This window comes from Conger conger, chromosome 2 (assembly GCF_963514075.1).
Source record: "Conger conger chromosome 2, fConCon1.1, whole genome shotgun sequence".
Lineage (NCBI taxonomy): Eukaryota > Metazoa > Chordata > Actinopteri > Anguilliformes > Congridae > Conger > Conger conger.
In genome coordinates, this window is record NC_083761.1 from 5,199,707 (window position 1) to 5,220,726 (window position 21,020).

General features: G+C 47.4%; 1 protein-coding gene and 2 non-coding genes across 3 annotated transcripts; all 3 read right to left on the minus strand.

Annotated features, from left to right (window-relative positions):
- Positions 1 to 14,549: 14,549 nt before the first annotated feature.
- Positions 14,550 to 19,871, minus strand: LOC133121812 (mitochondrial import receptor subunit TOM20 homolog). Its single transcript, XM_061231304.1, has 5 exons — positions 19,610 to 19,871; positions 18,623 to 18,669; positions 18,021 to 18,102; positions 16,657 to 16,799; positions 14,550 to 15,423 (listed from the first exon to the last, which is right to left on the minus strand). Exons 1-5 carry the CDS (start codon positions 19,731 to 19,733, stop codon positions 15,379 to 15,381), a joined length of 441 nt encoding a protein of 146 aa, XP_061087288.1. The 5' UTR covers positions 19,734 to 19,871; the 3' UTR covers positions 14,550 to 15,378.
- Positions 15,842 to 15,975, minus strand: LOC133123016 (small nucleolar RNA SNORA14). The gene has a single exon (XR_009708188.1). It is a non-coding gene; the product is annotated as a small nucleolar RNA SNORA14 (small nucleolar RNA).
- Positions 17,291 to 17,423, minus strand: LOC133123017 (small nucleolar RNA SNORA14). Its single transcript, XR_009708189.1, has one exon. It is a non-coding gene; the product is annotated as a small nucleolar RNA SNORA14 (small nucleolar RNA).
- Positions 19,872 to 21,020: the final 1,149 nt, after the last annotated feature.

Consider the following 21,020-nt stretch of genomic DNA (forward strand, 5'->3'; position numbering starts at 1 on the left):
CGGGAGTTAATGCTAATTGGGGTTAGGCTGTGTACAGCTCATTCCTAGAAGTGGCTGGCTGGGTCTCCATATTTAAGCAGCTCTCTGATGGAAACACTGACAGCACAGTTCTGCCTAGTCTCTACGCCAAGCTTGCTTTCTTATGAGAAACATGGTCAGGCTCACAGGGCTGTAAGGTTATGAGCAGCCTGGTCAGGCTCATAGTGCGGTCAGGTTATGAGCAGCCTGGTCAGGCTCATAGTGCGGTCAGGTTATGAGCAGCCTGGTCAGGCTCATAGTGCTGTAAGGTTATGAGCAGCCTGGTCAGGCTCATAGTGCTATAAGGTTATGAGCAGCCTGGTCAGGCTCATAGTGCTGTAAGGTTATGAGCGGCCTGGTCAGGCTCATAGTGCTGTAAGGTTATGAGCGGCCTGGTCAGGCTCATAGTGCTGTAAGGTTATGAGCGGCCTGGTCAGGCTCATAGCGCTGTTAGGTTATGAGCAGCCTGGTCAGGCTCATAGTACTGTAAGGTTATGAGCAGCCTGGTCAGGCTCATAGTGCTATAAGGTTATGAGCAGCCTGGTCAGGCTCATAGCGCTGTAAGGTTATGAGCAGCCTGGTCAGGCTCATAGTACTGTAAGGTTATGAGTGGCCTGGTCAGGCTCATAGTGCTGTAAGGTTATGAACAGCCCGGTCAGGCTCATAGTGCAGTCAGGTTATGAGCAGCCTGGTCAGGCTCATAGTACTGTAAGGTTATGAGCAGCCTGGTCAGGCTCATAGCGCTGTTAGGTTATGAGCAGCCTGGTCAGGCTCATAATACCAGAAGGTTATGGCCGTTAAAAGCAAAGGTTGTGTTTCGAGCAAGAAATGCTGAGAAAGCACTATGGCTGGGTTTCCCTGCCTGAGACAAGGCATTCATGATCTGAAACATCTCTGTGGTTAGATTGACCCTTAGTCTGACTGGTCTCCCCAGACCCTGATCAAAGAAAGCAAGGCTGAACTCTTGTACGGGAAGCCCCAGAATGCGGAGGCTGTCGAGGGAGAAATCCAGCCTGTAGCCTAGCGGCTAAGGTGTTTGACTGGGACCTAGAAGGTTGGTGGTTCAAGCCCCAGTGTGGCCACTATGAGATCCGCACAGCTGTTGGGCCCTTGAGCAAGGCCCCTAAACCCACATCGCTCCAGAGGGGATTGTCTCCCGCTTAGCCTAATCAACTGTAAATTGCTTTGGTTTAAAGCATCAGCAAAATAGCTGTAATGTAATGTTAATCCACCCAGGTGTTTATTTTAGTTATTTTAAACAGCGAATAAATACAGTAAGCGCAGATGTGTTTTTGTTGCCTCTGTTGGGGGCGTGTAGGCGGTTCATTTCCAAAAAGCTGGGATGCACTGGGTCACTAAATGGCTTGATGGAAAAAAACAACAACAAAAAAAACAAGAGATTGAAAGGAAGGGAGAAACAGAGAGTTTGTAAATGTGATTGTGGGGGTGTGTGGAGGGGGATTGGGGGGGGGGGGTGAGAGGCTGGATTGCATCACAGAGGGGCTCTTCTTCTTTTGAGGAGGTCACTCTGCCCCCGGGCGTGTAAACAGGAAGTCGAGCGAGGAGGATGGAGGATCGTTTTCCCTCATCAGCTTACATCCGACACCGAGCACACACGCTAAACCAAAGAAAACGCTTCAAACAACTCCCTCAATCTCCCCCGCCCCCCCCCCTCTCCCTACTTCCCCCCAAAAAAACACGCTGCCCGTTTCGGGATTTAAGCTGCAATATTCAAGGACTTCCCCGCCCAAAACACAAAAGCTTCAAAATGTTTGGAGCGTTTTATCCTCTGCTTCGGAACACTGGGAGCATCGCCGTAGCAACCCCCCCACCCCCTCCGCTTCGCTATGCCAGAAATGCAAAACATCCTCTAAAGGAGCCGCACTCTTTTTCCAGCTCCTCCAAGTGATTTCAGCGAACGCTGAGGGCTTGGGGTGCACGGGGGGGGGGGGGGGGATTGCCAGTGGGGGGGGGCTAAAAGCCTTCAAGAGCACTGGAGTTCCACAGACATATGTGCATTAACTCCCCCATGCTAAAAATAAACACGGCTCAATGGGGGCTTGGGGGGGCGGGGGCAGGGTATGGGGGTGCATTTGTATAAATTTCACCAGCAGAAAAGAAGAAAAAAAAAAAACACAACACCGAAAAAAGACGGAAAGAAATGAAAGGGTTATTATAACTACACTGTCCCTGTCTATTTATGAATTTTTCCATGAGAACTTGTCTCTCTCTCTCTCTCTCCCCCTCGCTCCCCCTGTACTGTACAAGCCTCCTCCATCAGTCATTAATCATCTCTTCCTCCCGCCGCCGGGAGACGGTCCCGCGCAGACGATCCCCGTTTCCATGACGAACCGCCGCCCGCCGGGGCCGTGCCAGAAAAGGCCCTCCGGTTTCCCACAATGCCCTCTGTTTGGGCCGGGAGGCTCAGCTGACAGCGGCCGCATTCATCCGCACAATCAGCCCTTTCAGCCGCCAAGCCTCGCCCGCTAGCCCCGGCCCGCACCCCCCCCCACCGCCGCCGCCGAAAACCCAGCGTCCCGCGCACAACCACCGCCAAACACCGCCCCGGGGCACGGCCCTCCAGGGCCTCTCCAAACCCCCGTCTCTACTACGTCCTGAAATAAATCTGCACCGCGGAAAAACGGCCGCGGTGCTGTTTACTTCGCCGAGCGAGCGCGCGTACGGATGAAAAGGACCGGGGGAAAGGGTTTGTAACGACACGAGCAGACTGTGCAGTGTTTAGATATTAAAACGCCTACGACGCACAAACGCAGCGTCCTTTAATCTGACGATCAGAGACGGGAGGGGGACGTTTTGGGGCCGATCCGGACGGGACCGGAGCGAGACGGTGCGACCGCGCCCGGACGCACAGCCTCGATGCAGCCGTCTCGAGGTAACCGGCGGCCATTTTGTTTCGGTGTGATGTGTGCCGGTGGCAGTGGTGGTGGTGGTGGTGGTGGTGGTGGGATGGGGGAAGATGAAAAGTGAGGTGGTGTTTATCTTTAAATCGCACAAACACGCTGCCCTGCAAGTGCAGACAGACCATCCCCGGCCCCACCCCCCAGACCCCCCCTCAGACGTGTGCATTTCGTAGGGGCCTCTCGTTAACTCGCTCTGAATGGAAACAACAACAGGTCTGGAAAAGAGAGAGAGAGAGAGAGAGAGCGAGAGAGAGAGAGAAAAATGGCCGCTTCCTCTTTCCTGTGTGCCAAAGGTCTGCAGGAGGCCCCCGCCCCACCCCTGTCCTGTTTGGTCACGTGACTGACACACTGCCCCCCCCACCCCCACCCCGGTGGTAATCCCCTCTGTCGTGTTTTCCTGCGGTGGGTTTCAGCCAGGACTCACCCTGTGGGAGGCCCCAACAGGACGCAAAGCCATCCTGCCCCGTCGCCCCGCTTTGAAAAACAGCCCCCATCCCCCCCTCCCCTCCCCTCTGCCCGCGGGGCCGGAAGAGCCCCTCCTGAAAACACACTGCCGTTTTTAACCCCCTCCCGCAACCTCCCCATCCGCACCAAAACGCCACAGGCCAGATTTCCCAGCATTCTGCTCTTTAAACCCCATTGGTATGCGTCATTTTTTTTGTTTTTAACTCATCCTGGTCCTGGGTGAATGAAATAGTTCTGAATGCTTAGCACAAAAAAAAAAAAAGTGTAAAAAGCTAGTTCATCATCACTCTGGTCCTAAAGAACAAAAGGACCAGGGAATAAAAAGAAAAAAAAGAAATAAAAAAAATGTGGAATTAAGTTTTAACCGGCCCTTCCAGTCATGGCAAACACATGTCCAGGCCTACTTCTGTTTTTTTGGGGGGTTTTTTTCTCATCTTGCTTTCACCATTTACCGCATTCTGATGTTGCGTGTGCGCAGAACTGGACCAGAACAAAACAAGATGCAAAAATAGAATGAAATGGTCCAAGCGTCGTCCCACAAACTTTCAAAACTCTTTCTTGAAACTCCCAACTCCTGGCCCAGGGAAAGCCACCAGGACGGAGACAGACTCTGCTCTCCAGTGGTGTCGGATTTACGGCCCATACCGGTTCCCCGACGGAAAGGCCCGGGTCCACGCCAACACCTCATTATGCCTGATGATCCAGAATCAGAGAAATCAGTCAGAGAAATCAGTTCTAGATCAGAAATCGGGATTCCTGAAGCAGCACGAATTGGCCGAGTTGTGACGTACTCGCTCCTGCCAATATGGTCGAACAAACACAAGAGTCCTCCGTGAACCACAGCTACACATTTAAAACACACAGACGTTCCTTGATAACTATAGTACTGTAGTATTTGCATTTTGAACCCGCAGAAATAGCCCCAAAATTGTTCGCGATTGCTAGCCTAGAACGTAAACAGTCCGATGGGAAATAACACACAGCCGCACGTAACTGCTCTTCCGATTGTCCGACCACAAGGCACGTGAGTTGCGCAACGTATTCCCAGCTTGGAGAAAGCTAAGGACAGGAGTGGAAGGTAGGGTTGGAAACGGGATGGACACTGAAGTAAAACTGCAGGCCACTGCCGGTGACATCACAGAGCTAAACTCACAGCACAGAATCACTATAGCGACAGGATGCTAAAGCTACAGCACAGAATCACTATAGCGACAGGATGCTAAAGCTACAGCACAGAATCACTATAGCGACAGGATGCTAAACTCACAGCACAGAATCACTATAGCGACAGGAAGCTAAAGCTACAGCACAGAATCACTATAGCGACAGGATGCTAAGCTCACAGCACAGAATCACTATAGCGACAGGATGCTAAGCTCACAGCACAGAATCACTATAGCGACAGGATGCTAAACTCACAGCACAGAATCACTATAGCGACAGGATGCTACACTCACAGCACAGAATCACTATAGCGACAGGATGCTAAGCTCACAGCACAGAATCACTATAGCGACAGGATGCTAAGCTCACAGCACAGAATCACTATAGCGACAGGAAGCTAAAGCTATAGCACAGAATCACTATAGCGACAGGAAGCTAAAGCTACAGCACACAATCACTATAGCGACAGGATGCTAAAGCTACAGCACAGAATCACTATAGCGACAGGATGCTACACTCACAGCACAGAATCACTATAGCGATAGGAAGCTAAAGCTACAGCACAGAATCACTATAGCGACAGGATGCTAAGCTCACAGCACAGATTTACTATAGCTCTGTGTTGTGTGAGGGGTGGGGAGGGGAGATGGGGGGTTATTTTTGTATCCTCCTCGGTTTTCAGGGGGGGAAAAAATGGGTCATGAGTGAGAGGGTTAGCATGTGAGCACGTAGGCTACAAGGCAGCGCTTATTTTTAGAATACCCATGAGATTTTCTATTTTTTTTTGCCACGGCTATTATGAACAATTCTGGGGGCTGCAGGGGTAAGTAAATCTGTGCGTGCGTGCGCTTGTGTGGTGTATGTGTGTGGTGTGCTTGTGTATGTGTATGTGTGCATGTCTGTGGTGTGTGTGTGTGTGTGTGTGTGCAGAGGTTTGTATTTGTGTGTGGTGTGCTTATGTATGCATGTGTGCATGGTGTGTGTGTGTGCAGCAGTTTGTATGTGTGAGCGGTGTATGTGTGTGTGTGTGCGCACGTGTGTGCGGGGTGTGTTCATGTGTGGTGTGTGTGCGGGGTGTGTTCATGTGTGGTGTGTGCGCAGGGTGTGTTGATGTGTGGTGTGTGTGCAGGGTGTGTTCATGTGTGGTGTGTGTGCGTGATCAATTGAAAACAGGGTGACCAAAGGGACTGAATACACAGCAGGCCGCTGGCAGTGACATCACAGGACCCGGGAACAAGAACAGAGCTAAACTCACAGCACAGAATCACTATAGCGACAGGAAGCTAAAGCTACAGCACAGAATCACTATAGCGACAGGAAGCTAAAGCTACAGCACAGAATCACTATAGTGACAGGATGCTAAACTCACAGCACAGAATCACTATAGCAACATGATTTACAGCATGTTCACATTGACAGCTTTGAGTTGTGTGTATGTGCACGCCTGTGTGTATGGTGTGTGAGTGCTGTGAGGTGTGTGTGTGTGTGTTTATATCACTAGTCCTCCACCTCTGACTGACTGAGTCGACAGGGCTGGGTTCATTCACGCTGGCACCGGCGGTAGGAGAGAGGGGCCTCCGTGTCCCTGGCACCTCCATCTCTCCCTGGCAGCGAAGCAGCCAATCCCGGGACGCCTGAAAGAACCATCGCAGCCAATGAGGGGCCGTGAAAGCCCCCCCAGGGCGGGTTCCCGCTCCTTTCATCTCCGTCCCCGCTCTCGTTTATTTTCCGGGAGGCGGCCATTTTGGGCCGTCTCGTGTGGGCACTCGGCGTGGAGCCAGCGCGACGTCACGCCCCCCCTCCCCCCCCCCCGGCGCACACCTGTTTGTCTTCTGTCTTCTGTGCGAGCGGAAGCGGGGAGCGCTGAGGAAGGCGGCTGGAAGAGCCATGTTTAATTTCTTCAAAGCGCTTCTCCGATTTTTTTCACAATCTCCTGCCCTTGTTAACGAGAAATGCGAGCGTCAAAACACAAGCCGCCCCGGTCCCACTTCAGAGCTGAGACTGGAGCTCGGCATAAGGAGCACATCTCGACAGCAAACATGGCCGACGGGAGAACAACGGGCTCGTCATGTCGAGCTGGGGGTATTTGAGGTCTGTGTGTAGCCTACTGAACATTTTTCAACCACACTGGCCAATGTTGTTGGAAATGTTGTCTCATTCAATTCCAACATTCCAATATTGTGTTTTTACAAACAGCTCAAAGATAGGCCTACAGATATTAACCATTAGAGAGAACTATGTTTTTTTTCCCAAAATTCTAAATCATATGTGATATAAGGTCATATTTGTGACTGTGCACCTTAAAGGGTTAAAGCTGTAGTTCGTCTGCACCAAATCCCAGAGCCACAGGGTTTCTTTTGGCACCGCTGTTGTTCATTGTTGGTATCCATGGCGTCAAATCCGTGCACGAGATATTCCCGTCAGGCAGTAGTGACAACAAACATAGCTCACACGGGAGCCGCTAATGGAACAGGACCGATAATTTACAGCCTGCCCTAAGAGAAGATTCCGGTCCTGCTCTGTCAGCTTCAAAAACACTTCTGCCTCCATGCTTCTGTCGTCCTTTTTAATTTGCCCTCTTGTTCCTACTGTAAATGGCGAGGCCCGAATCGCCCCGTTGTTCCAGAGGGGACTCTGAGCAGCCGCGCGTGCGAAGCGCCTCGTTTCCCGGAGCAACAGCTACCCCTGTTGAAAACACCGCGGCAGTAGATCGGCTTCCCTGGCGAGACGTTTTACAGACGCGGTCAGATTTTCATCCGTCGCCCGGGTGAAACATGACCAGGTTATCGGGAATCCTGAGCCTCACATTCTTGTTTGACCACAGAACGATGTCGTGCATATTTTTCCCATCTATGGATGAGCGTTTTGCCACAAAATTACCTGCACCAATTCGCGGCGCTGTGCGCTGTTAGATTATTCTATTCCAAAAGCTACATTATCATATTGCTCCCCAACATCTGAATGCCACGCTGTTGCGTAATTGTGTGTCTAGACTGTGCACACGTTATTCAAAATATTATTTGTAATATTTGCTGTGGTCATAATGCTATTTAAATGTTAGAATTGCTAATGCTGACCAGAGCAAATCAGCAGTGAAGTAGCCGCCAGCGAATGCACGCCACAATTGTATCATTTCAATTAAATTGGATATTTAATGTGATTATTATTAATGTTATTACATGCAAATAGTAAAGCACATTGCCTCAGCAGATTAGGTGATTAACCCCATTGGTAAAATTGGATTGACAAAACATCTAGCCCCACACAGTTCAGAAGATGAGAAAGCGTCTACTGAAATCTGCAAGAAACACAGATGTCATGCTACTGCCCCCTAGAGGATACCAAGTGTCACGGCTGCCAGGCCACCTCTTCTCCTTCCCCCTGCGGATTATGATGAGAAGGCATGATAAACAGTTCCAGTTATGCATCAGTTAATTTTAATCCATTCTCCCATTAGGGACAATATTGCCTGCAATATTTCAGACAACAGAAAGCCATATGGTGTGCATATCCTTGTGTGCTAAACAGTGCCAGCAATGCTGATCTAATGTATCCATCCGGTTGTACTGTAGTATTTACTGCACATTTCCAATGAGACTACACCTGGTCAGTTTTATTGGGTTGTATAACAGGGGGGAAGGGGGTCTCTCACAAAAGTAGGGGTCCATTTCAATTTCAGTGTAAATTGAAAGTGGGGGATTTTGATGAATATCTTGGGGGATGAATTTGAGAGGTATCTGGCAACTTTACTGATTTCATTCATCTCATTTGAATTCTGAAGAATATTATAATAATAATAATAAAAACTTAAATATTGTTTTTTGCTTTTTGCCAAAACTTGAACCTTCAACTGGAATAGGTAAATACACTCAGTGAGCAGGTATTTATTAGACTTATTGGTCTTCTGCTGCTGTTGCCTATCCACTTAAGAGTTATGATGGGTTGTATGTTCAGAGGTGCTCTTCTGCATACCACTGTTGTAATGTGAGGTTATTTGCATTACTGTCACCTTCCTGTCAGCTTTGACCAGTCTGGCCCTTCTCCACTAAGCTCTCTCATTTACAGCGCATTATTGACCTTGACCTCCAGGACTTTGACCTGGATTACTGCTCTCCTTTCCAAAAGGCTCACTGGTGCATCATGGGAGGGACTGGCTCTGAAACGCTGGAGATGTATTTCATAAGACTGCAAAAAATGAAATTCTCAGAAACAGTGATAAAACACGGGCAATAACCTTCAAAAGCACGAAACCTTTCTTCTCATCTGACAAGCAAGCTCTCTGCCACATGGTCTGAATGCTAAACAAATATTTGAACAATGTTAAATAAATAAAAATGGTGTCAACGGGGCTATTGCGTCATCAGTGATGCCCTGGCTGTTCTCTGCACCACGTTAAAGCAACCTGCCAAATTAATATACATAGAACTGATCATAAAAATAAGAAATACAACGCAAATGGTTCATTTGCAAATTCACACAATTCTCAATGACTTTCATTTTCTTTTTTTTTCTTTTTTTTTTTTTAGTTAGTGATGTGGGCGTGGCCTAGGGAGATGACACGCCTTGCAGGCTTAGCACTGCCAATCATCTGCCATCGCCCCCGGCAACCTCATTACATTACAGTTACTTAGCTGACCCTTTTATCAAATCATTTACACTGATAAGACTAGGCAGGGGCTAATCCCCCTCCCTGGAGCAGTGTGGGGTTAAGGGCCTTGCTCAAGGGCCCAACGGCTGTGCGGATCTTATTGTGGCCACACCGGGGCTTGAACCACCAACCTTCCTGGTCCCAGTCAAGCTCCTGAGCCACGACCTGGTCTGGAACCCTGAATGGCCTGCTCTGTGTTTTGGTGAAGGACAGGTCCTCCTGTTCCAGCGGGGGGGGGACCCCACCAAACTCCAGGCATGGGGCAGCACCCTCTCTCCCTCCCCGCATCCATTTCCCCCCGAAACATTTTAAAATCCCACTCCCTCCGACAGGCTTGGCTGGAGCTAGATCGTCATAGATTGTCTCCCATCCTCCCCAATCCAACCCCCCCCCCCCCCCCCCGGAATGGGAAGGCTGCTTCCGTCTCCCCATTCATCCACCCATCATTCTGTCAGTTTTCACCTTTTTTTTTTCGTCTTTTTTTCGTCTAACGTCTCCGGGCCCTGGTTCACCTTTTAGCTTTGTAAAATATTTTATTCCTCCTGTAAGAAAAAAAAAGAAAAAAAGGGAGGGATTTTACAGTTCCTGTCTCCGCAACGACCTCAGCGGCAGGCAGAGGCTGCCAAAGCTCATGAAATCACAGCTGCAGACGGGGTGGGATAAGTAATTACACCATTTTTCGGTGGGGGGCGCAGGGGGCCGGGTTGTTATGGGGGGGGGGGGTCAGCTCCAAATTAATGGCCTTGTCGGTCTCATGCCTCAGGCCTGCGTATGATAGACCCCCATTCTGTCATTTATTGATAGATGCCTCCCCTCCCCATACACACACACACACACCTTTCCTAACTTTCAACATGCCTGTCTGTGCGTGTGTGAGAGAGAGAGAGAGATAGAGAGAATGAGTGAGTGTCGCAATAATCTGTCTCAACAACAAACTCCTCCACTGCCGAGCTGCTACCATGCGAGAAACGACGTCGTTGCCATGGTGTCCTTAATGACTCGTGACCATGGCGACGGAGCTCCACACTGTACAGGGTGACGGAGGCGTAGATCATTACAGCGGGCCTCAGACAGGAGTCAGCGTGCAGGCTGCAGCCGCAGTGATGAGTCAGCAGCCCCAAAGTCCCCACAATACAGGAGTCCCCACAATACACTGTCCTCACAATACAGGAGTCCCCACAGAACACGGTCCGCACAATGCAAGGTCCCCACAATACAGGAGTCCCCACAATACAGGAGTCCCCACAATACAGGAGTCCCCACAATACACTGTCCCCACAAACCAGGAGTCCCCACAATACACTGTCCCCACAATACAGGAGTCCCCACAATACACTGTCCTCACAAAACAGGAGTCCCCACAGAACACGGTCCGCACAATACAGGGTCCGCACAATACAGGAGTCCCCACAATACACTGTCCTCACAATACAGGAGTCCCCACAATACACTGTCCTCACAAAACAGGAGTCCCCACGGAACACGGTCCGCACAATACAGGGTCCCCACAATACACTGTCCTCACAATACAGGAGTCCCCACAATACACTGTCCTCACAATACAGGAGTCCCCACAATACACTGTCCTCACAAACCAGGAGTCCCCACGGAACACGGTCCGCACAATACAGGGTCCCCACAATACAGGAGTCCCCACAATACACTGTCCTCACAAAACAGGAGTCCCCACAATACACTGTCCTCACAATACAGGAGTCCCCACAATACACTGTCCTCACAATACAGGAGTCCCCACAATACACTGTCCTCACAAAACAGGAGTCCCCACAGAACACGGTCCGCACAATACAGGGTCCCCACAATACAGGAGTCCCCACAATACACTGTCCCCACAATACAGGAGTCCCCACAATAAACTGTCCTCACAATACAGGAGTCCCCACAATACACTGTCCCCACAATACAGGAGTCCCCACAATACAGGGTCCTCACAAAACAGGAGTCCCCACAGAGCACGGTCCGCACAAAACAAGGTCCCCACAATGCATGGTCCCAGTGGCGGTCTTCACAAAACAGTGTCCCACCGACAGTCCTTATAAAACAGGCTCCTCACAAAACGCTCCCAGACACGGTCCCCACAATCCAGGTTCCCAGCCCATGGCTCTCTCAATGTGGGGTTACACGGCGCTAATGACTCCAGATGCATGCAGCTCCCTGCAGTGGCCTACTGGGAACAGTGCTAAACGGTGACAGATTAGTCCCCAAAGCACAGTGCTTACAAAGAGACTAATCTACAAGCAGCTAAGTGACATGGAAAGATCTTTTGTTGGGGGGGGGGGGTTTAAACTCAAGCAGACTCACCCCCAAGAGAGCAAGAGCATCACTACTTCGAGCATTCCTCTGTTGGGCTGTATATAGAAAATGTGATGATCTATCGATCTATCTCTATGACTGCAGGAGATCAGCCTTTCCTGCAGATCCTGTGTGTGGAGATTAGGAGGTCTGGTGACTGAATTGTCAACTCAACTAGCTAAATCATGCAGATGTTATTTCCCGGGGTTTTTTTGGGGTTTTCTTGGGTTTATGAATCTTCTTCCCACAGATTAGAAAAGAATCCGCATGCCACTAAATCACCTCACCTGGTTCACTGGGTGGAAAACGTTTCGCTACAGTTTCTGGGTTGAACAATAGGTTTCCTTCCCAATGGTGCGCAACAGGCTTTGAGGTTTGTTTGCTCCCCAAACAATAATGACGTAGGCCTATGCTTTGTACTATGACCTGGGTTGCTTGTTTTTTCGATGATTAAAAAAGGGCCGTTGGTTGAAGACCACCAGGGCACAGAAAGTTAAAAGACTGCCACCCCGCTTCATTAAAACACGAGGACGCCATTTTACCGTTCGGGTCAGCCAGAGGCCTCCTCCCTGCCAGTGGTGAGGTCATTTTGATCTTGGCTCGACGTGGGGGCTGCACGGTTTTCCGCGAAACTAGATATACGAGACTGGTGGGGGGGGGAAGCCATGTAGGAGAAGAAAAGGCCCAGAAGATCTGGTCGCACCCAAACACGTCTCCATTCCTGCGAGCCTCCGAACCCTTTTGGCTCGTCTCCTCGCGGAGTTTCAAAGCCAGGGGAACGCCGGACGGCTGCGGTTTTTCAACACAGAATTCCAGGGGCTCTCGGTAATGTCTGGTTCAGCAGAGAGGGGACAGATCTCCGCTCCCACCCCCCCCTTTGGCTAATCCCGGCCCAACGGCCCTGTTTCCACCGTCAGCTGGGCTGATGAGAGAACCAGAAGAGCCTGGTGGATAATTCACATGCCACAAGCACGTGCACGCACACACACACACACGGGTACACACACACTGTGCCTTATTACCATAAGGACCCGTTTCACAGGCACAGATTAACTCTCATCCTGGAATACACTGAGTTTTTGTGGAGAATCTCCATTTCCAATTGAACGGGGCCAAATCTGGGTCTCTGCAACTGTGGGCACCAAAAGGCCCACGGCACTCTAAAAAGACTCTACATGTGGCCATCTTTTTTGCTTAAACCAAACTGACTGCGTTCACACATCCATACTTAATGTGAAGTCATCTTTCGACGGTCTATGGAATTCACAGATGAACGTTTAGGCTCCAGTGCAGTGGGGAATTCACCGTCGATCACAGTAAGACAGGGTCCGGTGCGCAACAATCTGTGGATCATCTGTGCCCTGTGCGCGATCGACCTCCACGGTGTAGTGCGTTAGCGTACAGTATGACAAAGTAGAGTAGCGAACCTGCAGCGATTCTGATGTTTTAAGATACCGTACATCACTTTTATTCAACTTTCAACACTATACCAACGGGGGAAACGCATATTTATACTTCATACATGAACAACAGATGTACTATGTTTGTTTGTAAACGTAATTTGCTTTTTTATATTCGCTATCCGTTATGTGTGTATGTTTGTGCGTGTTCTCTCACGATGTGAAGGAATTTGTACACACTACATTTGTACACTTGAAAGGTGCTATATAAATAAAAACGTACTTACTTTACTAGCTCGGTATTTATTAAGATCTCTTTGCCTACCTGATTTTCGGTCACTCCTTTACTGTTTATAAGGGCTATTGTTTCTGTTCCTCGAACAGCCGTTGAAAAAAAGATTTCTTGCACACTGTAGTCAAACCTTGGAGTGCGAGCCGGCTCGGTGATTGTAAACCTGTTTACACAGTTCCGTTCCAGCAAAAACTCCGAACTGACAACATTTGGAGGGCCTTTATCCCAGTATTATTTATTAAATCTGCAATGGCTTCGCGCTAGTCGGGGATTCACACACGGCCAGGCCAGAATCCGTAACACCGCTGGCAAATCAATTTATCAACACGCCCACCGCCTGCTCGTAGGTCACAGCAAGAATACTCTGGCTGTTGTTTTGCACAGAGGAAGAGAAATATTCCGGTATTATTTGACGACTATGACTAGTGTGACATTCACCTTGTTGGCCAAAACGCCTGAAGAGCCGTTATAAATAAATGTGCTAGGAAGTAAGCCCACCGGTACAGGAAAACACTCAAGGGTTTCACTTAAATTGTTTCATTCACCGTTTTTTTTTTGGTCTAACGGTGTTGTACTTTCGGTTACTCGGAAATGTTTCAACAAAAATTGTACTTGGCACTAAAAATTCCTCTTAGGATCCATTCCATACACATGTTTTTGCCATTAATAAAAATGTTTTACTACGTATTTCATTTGGCAGTTTGCCTCTGTAGTCTAGACAGTTTAGTTTTCAACTCTTGATATGCCTTTTTTAAGTGAGGAATTTTGGGAAATTACTTGTGTAATGTAGCAATCGCTTCACAGCGGTCACAAAGATGAATCGTGTCTCATGAATCGCTACTGGCCCCTGGTGGTTACATGTGATACATCCGCTAAATTATTTGCTGTTCATTTTACCCAAGAGAATCGTACCACGGTAGACTTAAAAAGTCAAACTCCTTTTCACCGATAAGTGGCCGATAAGTAACCAGAGATGGCAAATCCAGGTTCAGAAAGTCGTTCCCAGTATTGTGTTCCGAACACCTGGACTTTCTAATTATCATGACTCTTTACCCTCGAGGCAGAGCTAATTAATGTAATCAGCCGACCGAGTTTGCGGGTGGAAGAAACACGCGGCAGAACTTTTAACTTTCTGACCCCGGGACTTTCCAACTCTAAAAGAAGCAGTCTTGACTTTCACTGATACACAAAACATTGTATGCAATGGCCCCCCTGCATAATTTTTTTATAAATTATCTATTTCTGTGAAATAGGCTAGTTCACCTTTATACCATGAACCCAGATATTCACACAGGCCGAGAAAAAGAGATAAACTTCTACTCCACCAACTGAATCCACTTTTTATTGTAATGATTTTCCAAATAAAAAGAGAAAGCGCTTTACAAGACTTGACCTAAGAAAAGTTAGATACAATAAAAACAAACATTTCCCCATCAAGGAAAAAAAACAAAAAAACACCACTAGCCATCCATAAATTGAGGTTGTTTTCTGTAGAAGAGAACCATTTTCCCATTTTTCATCCTGCATGATATTATTGGGGTTTTTTTGCACAATAGTGTTCGATTGAGTAGTTGATACACTCATGAATATTAATATACAATGCTTGCCTTGTCCCGTTTACATAAATTAGTTTTCAGAATCTGTGTATAGTTCAGTCCAGGCTTAGACAACAGTCAGAAAACAACCATGAATGACATGCAATGTTTTATTTGCATGTCTTTAACCGCTGCAGCTAGCAGTGAAACCATTTGATATGGATGCAGAAAGGGAGAATGGAGAGAGGGGGGGAAAAGTTGTCTTTTTTTTTTTTTCTGATTTATATCGCAAGTCCCGTGAGGTTTTAGTCATGTGTAGCGCCAGCATGCCTTCATCAGTTTTGATTTTTTTTTCCTGTTTTTATTAATTCTTTCACTGTACATGAATCAATTCAACAACAAAATTATTTTTCTTTTAAAAAAGGACGCGGGCCAGAAGAGCTGTCACTCATGCAGATGGGGCGAGTGAAAGAAACGTATCAAAGGAAATGTCCTAGAGAGACCAATTAGGAGTGAACAGCAACACAGGGTCCCCATGCAGGGGAAAGGGGTGTGGCCTCTGTTCGTGAGGGTCGGTGAGGAGGGTGCGGCTCCTCTACTCCGGGATTGGTCCGTCGTCCTGTCACTCAATGTCATCCTCTGCCAAGCTCTGTGCAGTGACGATTCGCTGTGGGGGGGGGGAAAGGGGGAGGAGCCATTACATAGCCATCACAGCACAGTGATGGGGACACTGTGCTGATGGAGACGCCGGCTTTCGGACGAGACGTTAAGCAGAGGGCCTGTCTCACTGCGGTCATTAAAGATACCATCACACTCATCGCAAAGAGTTGGGGGTTCCCCCCCAGTGTCCTGGCTAAATTCCCAACCCTGGCTCTCTCAACTAGCTACCTAATAATCCTGATTTAATTGGCTAAATAATTGTTCTCTCCCTCTTCATCTCAGCTAGTGTGTGGCGAGAATTCTGGCACAAAATGGACGCCGTTGCATCACCCAGGTGGGTGCTACACATTGGTGGTGTTTGAGGTGGGTCAAAGTCAGCAAGCATATAGCATTTCTCTCTGGATGAAAGAGTCGGATAAAATGATGAATGTCCAGGAGCTGAAATGGCTGAGAGTTAGAGATGACACACCCAGCTTTGCTTTACTCCAGGATTTCTGTGGCATTCCTCCTTGTCCCTGCAGCTATACAGGCAGCTACTGGGGGGTTTTGAAGAATGCGGCAGTACCTCCATTAAACCCAAACCTGTCCCTGGTACAGTCCTGCAGGTTTTCACCTGATTCTACAAATTAGCAGTGCAATGCAATCTCTTCCTGTTGAATGAAGTGAGCTTTGTTAGGGTTTTAATGAAAACCTACAGCATGGTAGATCTCCAGGAACAGGGTTGGGCAGCCCTGCTCTAGCTGTTGAGTGAGGTGTGCTTTGTTAGGGTTGGAGTGAAAACCTACAGGACGGTAGATCTCCAGGAACAGGGTTGGGCAGCCCTGCTCTAGCTGTTGAGTGAGGTGTGCTTTGTTAGGGTTGGAGTGAAAACCTACAGGACAGTATATCTCCAGGAACAGGGTTGGGCAGCCCTGCTCTAGCTGTTGAGTGAGGTGTGCTTTGTTAGGGTTGGAGTGAAAACCTACAGGACGGTAGATGTCCAGGAACAGGGTTGGGCAGCCCTGCTCTAGCTGTTGAATGAGGTGTGCTTTGTTAGGGTTGGAGTGAAAACCTACAGGACAGTATATCTCCAGGAACAGGGTTGGGCAGCCCTGCTCTAGCTGTTGAGTGAGGTGTGCTTTGTTAGGGTTGGAGTGAAAACCTACAGGACGGTAGATCTCCAGGAACAGGGTTGGACAGCTCTGGTTTAACCCCTCGCTCCCCTCCACCCACCCACACCGGTGCTCTCTGGCGCCCTCACCTGGCTGATGGTAGGTAGTTTGGTGAGGAGCATCTGGAAGACGGGCGGGGGCAGGGTCTGCTGCAGCACCTGGAGCAGCTGCTGGGGCTGTCCGCACACGGCGATGGCGTTGGTCAGGTGATCCACGCCCTTCTCGTAGTCTCCTGCAGGACGGTGGAAAGGGGGGTCAAAGGTCAAAGGTCAGGAGGGGAGGGAACACCAGCAGCTGTTCAAAGATTGGACTTAAAAATAGAAACTGGGGACTCCTGCACACTGTATCTTGCGAAACAACCTTGAATTGCGTAACCGACATACGTTCTGGACACAATGCCTTGAGTCTGGTAAAAAAAAGAATTGGACTTAACCACTAACCGCACAATCAATACCAATGCTAACAAGCGGATGTTTAGCAAAGTGGCCATTTCTTTGTGGTTTAAGAAAAGTGCACTTTGAGTGCAGTTTGAGATCCATTTCACTACACCTGCTCAAACATCTCTTGTATTTGTGCTGCTTGTTAGAAAAAACATTTCCGGAGATTTCACTAGTCAAAGCAAACATTGGTTCTCCTGCCATTCTCAGGTCAGTTAACCATTAAAATAACAAAAAACAATGCCAAAAGCATTTCTCTCTGGATAAAAGAATCTGATAAAATGACAAATGTCCAAGAGCTGAAATGGCTGAGAGTTAGAGATGACACCCACAGCCTTTGCTTTACTCCAGGATTTCTCTTGCATTCCTCCTTGTCCCTGCAGCTAAAGACAGCTACCGGGGGGTTTTGAAGAATGCGGCAGTACCTCCATTAAAGCCAGGGCTGTCCAAACCTACTCCTGGAGATTTACAGAGATTTACAGATTTACAGTTACTGTAGGTTAGCTTTTGAACCCTAATTCGACATACCTGATTCTAACAATTAGCAGCTCAATGCGAGTGGGTCAAATACACTCCCAGAGCTCCCCCTGTGGGCTGGAGGGCCAAGGCATCATTGATTTAATGATTGAATTAATGGAGAAGCACAGTCAAGTTTTCCAGGTTTGGTTTGGATACCATCTCACTCACTTTCTCATTCAAAAACATACAAAACATCACATTTAAATTAAAATAAAATATCTTATCTACTGAAGAATACTACTTGGTATATAGGTCAGATCCAGGGTCAGCAAATCTGGTCCTAGAGAGGTGCAGGGTGTGCCGTTTTTGTTTTCACCTTAAAATAAGCTACCGATTCAGACATAAGAAACCAGGTGAGGCGAGTAAACTGCGTACTCCACAATCTTTCAATGACCAATGAAATAAGAATGAAAGCCAGCACACACACACACACACACACACGGCCCTCCAGGAGCAGGGTTACAGACGCTCTGGGCTAAGGAAATGGGGGTCATTACCCTGGGCGAGTAGTTCTTCCCCGAGCTGAATCTCCTCCAGGAAGAACTTCTGCACTGCCTCTGGGTCCTTCAGGTCAGGAAGCTGGAACGAATGTCAACAACATCATCATCATCATCATCATCATCATCATCTTTGAACAGCACACCAGAGATATTACAAAGACCATATGAAGATTATCATTACATTTACATTACATTAATGCCATTTGGCAGACGCTCTTATCCAGAGCGACGTACAACAAAGTGCATAACCATAACCAGGGATAAGTGCGCTGAAAGACCCTAGAGGGAAGTACAATTTCAACTGCTACCTGCAGAACAAAGATAAGGACCAGGGCCTATTTGATTTGATTTATTTTTTTATTTTCCCTCAAACCTCAACATGCAAATGTATGAACAAACCCCTTAACCCCTTAACATTATCAAGGTAAATGTTTACTGGAATCAATCATTTGAATCCTCAACTAACCAGAGTCCAGATCTCAGTCCAGCATCTCATGATTGATTAACTTCACGTAAGGCTCAAAAGGGTGGAGGGCACAACATTAAATGGAGGGAATACTCCACTTTGTTTTACACAGGTGTGTGGGTGGCTTTCTTACCTTTGAAAGTCCAGCCTTGTCTTTCGCTAGCTTTTGCTTTCTCCGTCCTGTAAAGACATTTCAATTACTAAAGACTTACCAAAGCCATACAAACCCTCCCCTAATTCCGCCCAGAAGTTTCCCTGCACACCCATACACGTTTTGTTTTTTGCATACTTGTTCATTACAAATAGCTTGGTTCAACTGCTTGAGCATTAATCAGCAAAAATGTTAAGACGTTTACAAATTACGTGCATCTTTTCATCAGTAATCCTGTATGGCCAGTTTAAATAGCTAGATAAAGCAAGTACCAAGGTAAACGGATGTACCCAGTGAAGATGCTATTTGAAGGTTCAAGTGGAAGAGTAAATATTTTGATAGCGACTAAATATTGGCCGCGTGAAGAATAAAGACTGATGGGGAGAATCCTTGGTTGCATTCTGAAAGCACAGTTCCCTAGCAAGCTAGCGGTCACAAATATTAAAACACATTCAACAAACAATATTACCACAACTAAACTAACGATAATGTTCCAGTAGCTGTGGCATGCAATCAGTTTTCGTTGTGGGTCTAACGTAAATATTTGCAACATGAGCCCAGTTATCCACCTAGCTAGCTACTGTAGCTAGCTAGTGAAGGAAGCGAATTGGTTTACACATTTAGCGGCTAAATGTCTCCGCTTTCAACCAGGGTTCTCCCTGAAGTTCGCTTGCTTGGAGAAACACTCGTTTGAAGCTAGTTCGCTAACGTTAGGTAGGCAATTACCAAGCTACTGCAACCAGCTACCCGGTCAGCACCCTGCTTGCTGCTAGCTCGCTAAGGTAATGACTCGCTCACATTGTCTTGCTAGCTAACCGATAACACAATTGAATCAATCGATGTGCATTGGACCTGCCAAAACCGATCACCATACGGATTCCCATACCTCGAAGGACAGGACATGTTTTAATGGGCCCGTCGGTATTTGGTGCAGATACCCCCTCGCTCGTACCACACAGCAACACTCACGTTCTCGCAATCTGTTCTTGAAGTTGGGGTCACTCCGTCTTTTTCTGTCGAAGTAAATGCAGTACCCGACGAACAGGGCCCCACAGACCCCCGCAGCAAGCGCACTCGTTTTTCCGCCCATCATCACTCCAGTGTGCGGCGAGTAGCCTTTCGTTGTCTCGGCTACCGGGAAATTAAAAATTACGGGTTTAATTAATCGAAGCGCATGACCCCCAGCACACGCTCAGCCAGAACCAGCCACGGGGTAAAAGACCCAACGATCGTCAGCTTCCTCATTCAGATGACAGTTGTGCTGTCTTCATATATTGCCTGATGAAAAAAATACTTACAGGAACGACTAAATATAAATCTGACAAAGAAATGTACACATAGTCCTTATTAAAACTACAGCAGATTTAGAACGTATGATGCATTATATCGTAATAACGTTTAAATATGTTCCCCCACCAGGATTTATTACAAAACGTGCTTGATGCCCCCGGCACTTTAATAAGCTCCTACACACCGTTCAACTGCATAAACAGTAGGCTATGTTGTGTAAACGTCTAGGGGAAAGTGAATTATTTGGATATGTGATTGTAAACTCCAATCTGATTATATTAATTATAACTCGCATTTTCATAAAAGGAAAACCAGCCAGGAGAGCTCCTTTACAATAACACAAATCATCAAACCACGACATGTTAATTACCTGGTAACTGAATGCTTCATCTACCTGCATTCTTTTTGACCTTGGACTAACAGCCTGTAGACCGGTGCATCGCACCAAGCTTGAACTTCTCAAAACATTTGCAAAGAATATGTCTTCCATTAGATTTTTTGTAGATTATTACAATGGGTTTCCGAATTGTAGTTGACGAAATGTTCTGTAAATGCAGCGTTTCGGACAACGTACTAACGCCAGGTTCTACACCAGCTTAACCTATTAACCTTCCTAGCTAGTACTCGCAGGTAATACTTAATTCACTTAATTGAATTTAGCCTAAACAAAGCAGAATTCTGTAGCTAGCTTAGTTATGTAAAATATATTATTAGTCACAGAAACATCACGAAGCAACAGTAAACTAATTTATACACTGGGTCGTTAACTTTGGTCACTTTTGCTCTGTTGTTTGTTTCTTTGTTCAAAAATTGTACTTCCCTCTAGGGTCTTTCGGCGAACTTATCCCTGGTTATGGGTATGCACTTTGTACGTCGCTCTGGATAAGAGCGTCTGCCAAATGCCAATAATGTAATGTACATATCGTCAGGGGAAATAACAGCTACCTCTTAATTGAACATTGCAATCTCCGACTGATACATATCCATGTTCGCACGTTCTTGTTAGGGATATGCAAACTTGGTTCATTTTGTTGAAGTCAACTGGCTTTTGTTACGTGTGTGGATATAAACACACACGTACTGCAGCATA

Bases quoted from the DNA above. Each gene is read 5' to 3' on its own strand.
- LOC133121812 (XM_061231304.1), bottom strand. From the start codon at position 19,733: ATGATGGGCGGAAAAACGAGTGCGCTTGCTGCGGGGGTCTGTGGGGCC. The intron at 18,103-18,622 runs GTAAGAAAGCCA...CATTCGTTCCAG, and splicing joins ACAAGGCTGGACTTTCAAAG to CTTCCTGACCTGAAGGACCC. The intron at 16,800-18,020 runs GTAATGACCCCC...ACCGTCCTGCAG, and splicing joins GGAAGAACTACTCGCCCAGG to GAGACTACGAGAAGGGCGTG.